The following is a 10,480-nucleotide window of genomic DNA, read 5'->3' as shown; positions in this document are numbered from 1 at the left end:
ACCCAAACCAGCTAGCCTACAGCTGGCTCAGGTATGTCTGCAACCAGGGGTTACAGCCCAGGTGATGCAGTTAAATCAGTTGGAAGGAGACTCAGAGCAAAGCAAGCAGCTCAGAGAATCTAAGAACTATTCTTTAAGTTACTTCCCTACTGCTGTTGGTGCCCTAAGTTGCCTGCATAAATTTTTGTCATGCTCTCAAATTGGAGACAGACAGCAGCAACACTTGATTCTGGCCACATAAAGCTTAACAGCTGGCCACATTTGAAGGCTACAACTTTTGTTTTACGTGTCTGGTTTCTCCTTTGAATTTCAACAAGACAAAAATACAACCAATTTATTTTCTAAAAATGCTGTAAGGACTGAAATGTATTGTAACAATATTTGCATTTCTTTCCAGAGTAGCTGCATTTCAGGTACAGGCAAACATCTTTTTATCAGTTGGATTTCAGTCAGTTTTGGCCAGTGTTCCAAGTCTTTTTGAAATCAATGAACTTCATAAAACATATGTCAGCACATTTATTATCTCCATATACAGCATTTACTCTAACAAACCAAACTCTGTGATCACTAATGGAGGCTCAGTAAAACTAGATGAAGAAACAGACTGAGTTATTTCTTACTTCAAATGAAAATCCCTCATCTTAGGGTCAAGGTCAAAAGGAAGAGCTAGGTATAAATGCAGACAGAGCCAGACGGCTTTTAATTAAACAATAGTTGTTACGAGACATTTAGTACTTCAGAAAGGTTTATCCACCTGTTCCAATTTACCCAAGTGCTCACAATCCATGATGAATGCCAAAGCCAAAAAAAATCACTGCCATATGGATGCCTAGTTCCATGTCATACAACTATTGAACATACCAGCCATAAAAATATTAATTTTCTGTCTACCCAAGAAAACTTTGTAACCATTGCTATTATTCTTATTGGAAAAAATTTAATGTGTAACTGTGCCAGCAGGCTGGACAGGTTGTGACAAAGCATATATAGAAAGCAACAAATCTTAAAAATACCAGCAGCCTTTAAAGACCGCACATCCATTATGGTGTTGCACAGAATGACAAAGACTTTCTTGCTACTGAGAGCTCCAGTTTTTCGAAAGCACCATTTATTCTAACTTAGATGTTGAACTAAACTTCTTCCACTCCTGAGTGTAATTTTTGAAGTGTCACTTTTGCAAGGCTTGCAGTAAGAGTTCTAAGAACTTGATACTGAAGTCAATGATGTCTGCAAGTCCCCCAAACTTTTAGAGGACCTTAGTAAACCTGAAGTCTAAAATAGCACAGAGAATTCTAACTCCACATGTTACATCACTGCACCAATGAAACACAACAGAAGTTTCCAGACCGCTTCAAAGTTTCCACAGCCTACTAGGTGTGGAAAAAAAGGAGATATGATGATGTAAAAACAAATCAAAAGCAACAGGTATATCTACTGATGAAGTTGGTACCTTCAGACTTGTGCCTGGATAGATTTGATCTTACAAAGCAAGCTGGCAGACTAAAAGTATAGAAAGACATCTACTGCACAAATACAATAATGCTTATATGATGGCAGCCCTTCTCTGCCTGCTGCAGGGGTGGCCCCAGTCCTTCAGTTCAGTAAGCCATTTGATAAAATCTCCTTGTGGTAAAGAGCTATAAGATTTAAACAACTGAAAAGACAGGCAGCTCTGTGCTCATGCAGGCAGGGACAGCAGCTATTTTATACTCCTCAGTATCTCTCTCTCTCATCCTGTGTGGGACAAGGCTGAGATGGAGACTGGCAATACAAACTTCAGCACCTTGTGCTGGCTCCTTCCTCTCACAACCACCACCACAACTTCTCATAATCCTAATGCCAGTAATGTGGAACAGTCCCAGCCAGAGAGATGTGCTTGAGCTTCTCCACAGATGCATTACTGCAATGTAATCACGTGGGCCTTCAACACACACTGTGAAATTTTGGCAGTATTGTATTTAATGGCCAAATTCCCATTGATTAAAGCAGAGCCAGACTATCACATATAATACTTTTACTTGGTCAGAACACCTCCTCCTTCTCCTGAGGCTTGTAAGAGCCATAAATAAGGTTAAAGCAATATAGTACTCAGTGGTTTTAACAGAAGGCCTCCTCTGTTAAACAACCACCAAAAATAGTTGCTTAAGATGGGTTATACTGGATCATAAATGAGAGAAGGCTGTTGAGGACTTTTTTAAAAAAACATCACTACTTTTATTGGTTGTCAATGTTTTTCTATTAGTCAGTAAATGCATTTGATCTAGGTGAGTTTCCAAAGTAAGCATGATGGGAGGGCTAGTTTGAGATTCAAACTAATTTAAAAAGAAGTCACCTCAAGTTTCCCTTTGGGACATTTACAAAATATGCCATTAATTTGTTGCACCCAATTTGTGTGTATGTACTGGATGGTAATTAGCGTAGAAATGAAACCAATTTTACCATCTTTCTGTTCAACTCAACAAATTACAGTTTTCAACACCTGTCTCTGGCAGTGACAATCATTTTAGTATTTGCCTAATTTCCACAGAGCAGAGGTACACCCCAAGCAAAAGATACATTATAAACATATGCACATGCAAAATAGCCATAGCATGTACTATCATCACTATATGTAAACAGTCATACAAATTCCCCTGCAGAATTAGTAAAAAAAAAGTGTGTTCTAGTATAAATCATATTACTGGCTTCAGGTATTGGACATCATTGAAGTTTGCAAGGCACTTTCTATAATAATATTTATTTAAAAAGTTGTTTCTGACTTTGCCAAACTAACTGCTTGTTCTAAAACTTTACATGCTGGCTGTCTGCCCTGAAGCTGGGGTTTTGTTTATTTGTTTGGTTTTTGTTTTGTTTTGTTTTGTTGTTGTTTTCTTTTGTTTGTTTGTTTTTAATTTCAGCCACAGTTCTCCTCCAAGAAGGAGACCACAGAACACTTTACTGGTTTGCCAAAATGGCATTCTGGCAGCCTTTCCTCCAACTTGAGTACCCTGTGCTTTGGAGTGAGAATTAAAAATTTGATGAGAGGTTGTGAGGGAGGAGAAATGAACCCCAGGAAGCCTAAGCTACAAGCCTTTGAGAGGAACATAAAAATAACAATGAGGTTTCCACATATTTAATAGAAGCTTTATGATTTCATAGGCTGAAAACTTCAAAAACTGTGTCTCACTGAGCATACTGTTTTCCCTCATGACTTCCAACAATTACATGTGCATATAATGTCTTCAGAAAAGAAATGATCACGCTTCCTGCAAGCCAGGCCTACAGGTAAACCCAGGGTTACCAGCAACACTTTCATAGCAAATGCTGCTACAGGCTGGGGTGAAGAGCAGAAGGAAGCGTCTCTCCGCAGTCCTGCGATGCCAGACGGATCTCCAAGCCAAATACAGAGGATACAAACTTAACCAGGACACTCCTACAATTCCTTACCTCATCCATTATAAAACCTCCAAATGAAAAAGGATCCCAATGGCAAAAACAGCCTTCACTATTTGACCCCAAACTCATAACAAGACTAGATCCACCCTTTGTATTATGTGGGGCAGGAGTCCCACAGGAAACAAACGTTGTAGCATGTGATCTTGTTGCCAAAGGTCAAACCACATTTCCAACTACAGTGCCATGTTGCACCCGAGCGGCTGTTTTTGCCGCACGTAGTTTTGTGTCTAACTTCTGAATGAATGCAATCCTGTAGACACAACACTGTTACCAAAAGAGAGAAACAATTTTTCAAAAGTACAGTTGCTCTCAGTAGTCCTGTAAACATATATGACAATAATGAATCCCAAATCCCTGAATCACCTGGAATATCAAACAGTTTTCAAAGAAAGCTGAAAGGAGAAGAGATCAACTAGTACGGTTTAATAATTTTGGCATGATGTTACTCATTTGTTGGAATATAGTGTCCAAGTTCTCTGATTATTCACAGAATTGAGCTAATTCAAGCACACAATTTTGATAACCTAATGTGCATATATAAAAGGATCCATCACACAACCAAAACAGGAATGTAGATGCATAATTAATTGATCATTAAGCCTAGAGTTTGAATGTGAGTAGTTCTAACAAAATCAGCATGAGTATTTATAAAGCCAAATATGTACCTGCACTTTGGCAAGACCAATGAGATATGAATGGTTAAGGTAATACATATGCAAATGTATTACTGTCTGCATTTCACAAGAGCTTTTGAAAGGCTTGGGTTTGCAAGATGATCTGATAATCTGTAGAAAACCCAGCAAATTAAAAAATAAGACCACTTAATACAAGTTTTGGTTAATACTGTTTTGTTAATACAAAACTGCACCAAAACAAAAAGGAAATAATCATACAGCAGGTATTTACCAGTATAGAGTTTATTTCTTTTCAAAATAATGGGGCTTGTTTAGATTTAAAATACTTTAGTAATTACCTAAAACAAATGTACTCTTTGTCAGAACTTCTGGTAAGTGCTGATCGTGAGTTCCGAAAATGCGTGACAGAATACAAGAAAATATAAAATTGTAAAATACAGTAACGGAGCTTTACAAGAGGGACACACATTCTATATTATTTGAACTAAGTCTATCAGGTAAACATGCTGTAACAGCTTTCCACTTAGAATGCGTGCCTATAAACTTAAGCTGCAACCTGAATCCCAGGAAAAATTCACTTCTGATCAACTCAAGGCTAGTAGGTTCAAAAAAAAAAAAAAAAAAAAAAAAAATCCATCTCAAAATGTGTTTTGTTTCTTCATTGAACATATATTCCCTTTTTCCATAAGGTATTAATTTAAAATTTTAATAGATCACTATATATGATAAAATTGCAATAAAACATTCTCTTATTATTCATGATTCAACTATGTTTATGGCCATAACATAAGTTATTTCATATGCAGTTGTTTAATAAAAAAAATATTTATTTATTGCATCTAGTGAAAAAAACTTTGATGGTTCTTAAAAAAAAAAACAAAACAAACGACTTGCTGTTGGCTAATTGCCAAAAAATCTCTTCCCCTGTGGCTTGCTTTTTCAAGAATTATAAAGAAACTCTGGAGTTCGTTGTGATCTAGACAGCCAAAGATGATTAGTCTGTATGGGAGCAGGATGCACACAGTACTTGATTAAACCCACAAACTTCTCAAATGAGCTATATGGATAAAAAAAAGTGATTTGTTATTGTGTCCATTTCCAAAGCACAGCTCACAAGCTTTCCTCCTCACGTAAAAACTGGAACACTGCTGAGAAGTCTTTCAGGGCATAGCCTTTGGCACACATCATCCTGTAGATCTGATGTGCCTGGGAGCCCAAAGGAACTGGTGTCTTCGTGTTGGTGGCAGAAATCTGGGCCAAGCCAAGATCCTGTGGGAGGCGAGAACAGAGAGTAAGAGGGCAGAGAGGAAGAATGGAAAGAAAGAGAAAGAGAAAGAGAAAAAGTCAGGGGAGAAACAACAAGGATATGTACAAGCCATGTACATAGAGGCTATTTGGCTTCCACTGAAACAAGATCTCTACTGCCAACAAGGACAATACTCCAGTCTTAAAATTTCAGACCTGAAAGAAGTAGGTTTTGTGTAGTTTTTATTTTTTAAGACAGTAATTCAATGTTATTCAACAGAAAAACCTCAAACTTTGCCAGGCAGACACCACCTTAAGAACAGGAGGAATTTTAAGATTCTAGATCACTATATAACCTGGTAGCAAGACTCAGACTCTTTCTCTTTTTCCTGATTGAGTATGTCATCTCTAGTAAGAAAATCTCCCAGGCTATTTGCTGCAGCATTTCATGTAGACTCTAGGAGTATAATTTAGTTCTTTTGGCAAGAGGAATTCTTTATTACTATAAACAGGTTAAAAATCAAGCAGAAGGAATTTCAAGAACAAGAAAATGGAAGCCACTTAGCAAACATACATTTACTATAATGTAAACAGTTAATAGCAAAATGAGAGGCATAGACCACTTTGTGAAAATAACTGATTAGCTGCCTAATTGGAAGGATGCATCAGAGAATTGCTTAGGGGGCAGTCCTGGGTCTGCTACAACTCAAAATTCTTCTTCACTGACTTTTTCTTTAATGACTTTCTTTAACAGAGGCATATAGAGAATAGTTCCACTGTGTTTTTAAATACTATATTTGGGTCAACAAAAGGGAGGGAAGGTTCAAAGAGGATAAATTTGAAACATGCCCTCCAAGAGTCCTTGTTCAACTACAGTTCTTATCTGAAATAAACAGGACAGAACCCAAAGGTGAGTACCAAGTACTATGACTAACCATAGTTAGCCAGACATAGTCATCTGCCAGCCAGGCTGAAGGACATCTTGAACTCTAAGCTGAACCAGACATGAAACAACCCAGAGAAGGAAGCACTAACAAGGGCCTGGACATATATAAAAAGATCTCTTGACTACAGTAGGAAAGTAATGCCTGCACTCAAGATTGCCTTTAAGATCATGTTAATGAAATCAATGTCTGGGGTCCATATTTCAAGAAAATTGCAAAAGAACCTCTCAAGTGTTACTAGGAAATGCCTAGATTTCCTGTGCATTCAGAACTATGGTGGTTTATAGAATCTGCTGCGTGATTGATTTTTTCCTGTTTTAGTGGTTTGGGTCAGAAGGGGCCTTAAACATCACCTAGTTCCAAGCCCCTGACCATGGGCAGGGACATCTTCCACTTGACCAGGTTGCTCCAAACTCTATCCAACCTAGCCTTGAACACTTCCAGGGATGGAGCATCCACAACTTCTTTGGGCAACCTCTTCCAGTGCCTCACCACCCTCACAGTAAAGAGTTTCTTCCTAATATCTAATCTAAATCTACCCTTTTTCAGTTTGAAGCTGTTACCTCTTATCCTATCACTACATGTCCTTGCCAGAAGTCCCTCTCCAGGTCTCTTGTAGGTTTCCTATTAGTCTTGGAAGGTGCTATAAGATCTTCCCAGAGCCTTCTCTTCTCCAGGATGAACAACCCCAACTCTCTCAGCCTGTCTTCACAGGAGAGATGACCCAGCCCTCTGACAATCTTCATCACCCTCCTCTGCACTCACTCCAGCAAGTCCATGGCCTTCTTATGTGGGGGCTCCAGAGCAGGACACAGCACTCCATGTGGGGTCTCACAAGAGCAGGGCAGAGGTGGAGAATCACCTTCCTCAACCTGATGGTCATGCTGCTTTTGATGCATCCCAGGATGTGACTGGATTTCTGGGCTACAAGCACACATTGCCAGGTCACACTGAGCTTCTGGTCTTCCCACATCCCCAAGCCTTTTTCCCCAGGGCTGCTCTCAATCCATTCTTTGCCCAGCCTGTATTTGTGCTTGGGATTGCTCCAACCCAAGAGCAGCACCTTGCACTTGGCCTTGTTGAAACTCAGGAGGTTTGCAAGGACCCACCTCTCACACCTGTCAAAGTCTTTGAGTATCTCAACCTTCTCCAAATCCTGGGCAACCAAGTCCTAACCCTATATAAGGCCCTGTACCTATAGAAGCTTTTCTTGTTACCCTTGAAGTATCTGGTCAAGTTTAATTTTATCAGGGCTTTAGCTTTCCTAACCTGATTCCTGTCTGCTTGACAATTTGTCTGTATTCCTTCCAGCCTACCTGTCCTTCCTTCCAACCTCTGTAGGCTTCCTTTTTGTGACTGAATTTGTCCAGGAACTCCTTGTTCATCAGCACTGGCCTCCTGATGGTTTTGCCTGACTTCCTCCTTGTTGGGATGCATTGCTCCTGAGCTTTGAGGAGGTGATCCTTGAATATTAACCTGCTCTCTTGTTCCCCTCTTCCCTCCAGGGCCTTACCATGGTACTGTACCAAGCAGATTCTTGAAGAGGCCAAAGTTGGCTCTCCTGAAGTCCAGGATAGTGAGCTTGCTGTGCAGCCTCCTTGCTGCCCAAAGGATCTCAAACTACATCACTTCATGGTCACTGCAGCCCAGGCTGCTCTTGAGATTCACATTCCCCACCAGCCCCTCCTTGCTGATGTGAACAAGGTCCAACATAACAATCTCTCCTTGTTGGCTCCTCTATCATTTGGAGAAGGAGGTTCTCACCAACACATTCCAAGAATTTCCTAGATTGCTTATGCCCTGCTGTGTTGCCCCTCCAGCTGATACCAGTGTGGTTGAAGTCCCCCATGAGGACCAAGGCTTGTGGATGTGACATGGATCCTGTTTGTCTGTATTTGTCTCATCTGCTCAGTCTTCAGGTCAGATGGCCTGTAGAAGGTCTCCACTATAACGTCACCTGTCCCTGCCCTCCCTTTAATCCTGACCCATAAGATCTCAGTCAGCTCCTCATCCATCCCCAGGCGAAGCTCCATGCACTCCAGCTGGTCACTGACAGAGCCTGAATCCTTCCACTCCAATACCCCAGTCAGAGGAGTCATCCCACCATGTCTCTGTGATGTCAGTAAGATCACAGCCCTGCAGGCATGCACATGCAGCATTTGCACAGGCCACTTAAACTGGGCCCTGAGGAAGCCGACTTACTGGCTGGAATAGCTGTTACTCCTTTGTGCTGCTCTTCAGGTGCTCTCCTGCTGGACCTGCAGTCCTTCTCCAGGCTCTGGACAGTTATTGTTGTGACTAGCATCAAACTGGTAGGAGTGGGATGAATGCAGGTTCCCCCTCCCTCAGTAACTTCAGCTTAAAGCTCTCTTCACTGCAGCTCTGCAAGCCTGTAAACGAAGAGGCTCTTCCCCTACTCTGACAGATGGTCCCCACCTTTGATACAGAAGAACTGAGAGACTGTAGTACTGCTGAGAGCACCTTTGACTTCTCAGGGATGACTTACAAGACAGGTCTTTACTTTCTGTGTGTCTGGATTTGAATTAGCACAAGGAAATTCAAGATCTTACTCTACTCTCTAAATGTCACTTCGATCTGTAAATCGGCTCTATAAAGGTCATTCTGATACAAATCAGAATTATAGTTACTTTTCCTATTACCCTCGAATGACTTCAAGCTCTAGGAAAATGGGAAAAACACACATATCAGATGTCACAGGATCCAAAATAGTTTTCATCTGCATCAGGGCAGATAATTCCTTCTTGTCTAGCAACTCTGTTGAAAGACTGATGAGCTGACAAATCTAGGAACATTTACTTTATCCTTACATACAGTAAGACATTTCATGACATATATAAACCCTCTTTGAGAAATCTGTATCCATATTATTAATTTTATTCAAGAAAGCTTAACTCATGTAATGGAATATAAGAATGACAAAATCATCTAACTCCAAACTAGTGAAAAGTACTTGGTATTAGTAGTGGTGACTGTGATCTATTTCTCTCTGAAGGGACATTCACAGAAACAATCCCTGAAAATTCTGAATGGACTGCTAGCACAAATACAATTTTCATAGATGTCTTGGATTTTGCCAAGGACAGGGTTAATTTTTCACAGTAGCCGTGAGGGGGTGGAGCTTTGCACCATGTGGGCATGGTCAAGACCTCAAGGTTATTTGATACCATCCTATGTCATTGATGGGGTGGGGAAAGGGACTCTCTGGCTTCCTGGGAGAAAGGGGGCTCCTTTCTGGTTGTGGAAAAGTGTGGTGGGTGGGTCTGTTCACCATTGTTTTTCTTTGTCCTGGGCTTGGTGAGAATTTTGCATATAAATCACCCTCTCTTCATACACTTTTGTTATTAGCATTGTCGCTGTTACTGTTTGTGTTCTTTTCTCATGGCTGCTTCCCATAAATTGTTCTTATCTCAACCCATGATCTCTGCTTCTTGTGTCTGTGACTGGAGTGGAAGCAAGCGGCTGGCAGGGGTTTTTTTGTGGGAGTACTAAATTGGGGAATAGCATTCCTAAACCAGGGCAATAAAGTAGCTCTGTTCACTTCAGTAATGAACGTCTGGCTCCAAGATGGCTGAAACATTCAATAACATTTCAATAGTTAAATGGACAAGGACTTCTGAGTGAAGTGCAGGAAGGTTGTTTTGCTTTTTAAAAACTCCATTCTATAAATTAGAGCTTTGACAGAAAAAACCCAAGAAAATGTAAGTAAAGCTTATCTTCAGCTTCAGATCGTGAAGTATTGTGCACCTTTTCACTTGAGGTTGGAGATTCCGCAAGTGAAATAGTACAAAACACCTCTGAAAGAAATTTCCCTTTGCTGACTTACTTGGAAAAGGAAAAATGAGAGCATAGTTTATGGCTTCTCTCATACTCTTTGGAACTGACAACATCTTCCAGATGTCTCAGTGCACTGAATATTCTAACACTTTTCCTCAGCTTGGAACAGGGAAACAAATTCTCTTTCACAATTTGCTTCCACTTTGGAATTACCTGGTTCCTTACATTTATTTTGCAGTTGACGTAAATGAAACTGCCATTTGGAATAAAGCTCAAAGGCTGTCTTGACATGACTCGAGAGGAGTATGATATAAATCTAGCTCTTCTCAGGATCCAAAGTTGACATTTAATTAGCAACTGTGCTGTCAATGAAAGATGAAACTTCTGGCCTGCCAATGCCTTGAACACAAACATGGTGTGGTAAAC

The 10,480-nt window shown here is 40.3% G+C and overlaps 1 protein-coding gene across 1 annotated transcript in view; it reads right to left on the bottom strand.

Annotated features, from left to right (window-relative positions):
• Window positions 1-4,260: 4,260 nt before the first annotated feature.
• HIBADH (3-hydroxyisobutyrate dehydrogenase) overlaps window positions 4,261-10,480 on the bottom strand; it is a 77,352-nt gene continuing 71,132 nt past the window's right edge. Inside the window, exon 7 of the mRNA XM_008632022.2 lies at window positions 4,261-5,339. Within this exon, the coding sequence (XP_008630244.1) occupies window positions 5,181-5,339 (159 nt within the window). The 3' untranslated portion in view covers window positions 4,261-5,180. The remainder of the gene's footprint in view (window positions 5,340-10,480) is intronic.

This window comes from Corvus brachyrhynchos, unplaced genomic scaffold (genome assembly GCF_000691975.1).
Source record: "Corvus brachyrhynchos isolate BGI_N302 unplaced genomic scaffold, ASM69197v1 scaffold53, whole genome shotgun sequence".
NCBI lineage: Eukaryota > Metazoa > Chordata > Aves > Passeriformes > Corvidae > Corvus > Corvus brachyrhynchos.
Note: the sequence above shows the minus strand (reverse complement) of the source record. Positions and strands in the feature narration are given on the sequence as shown.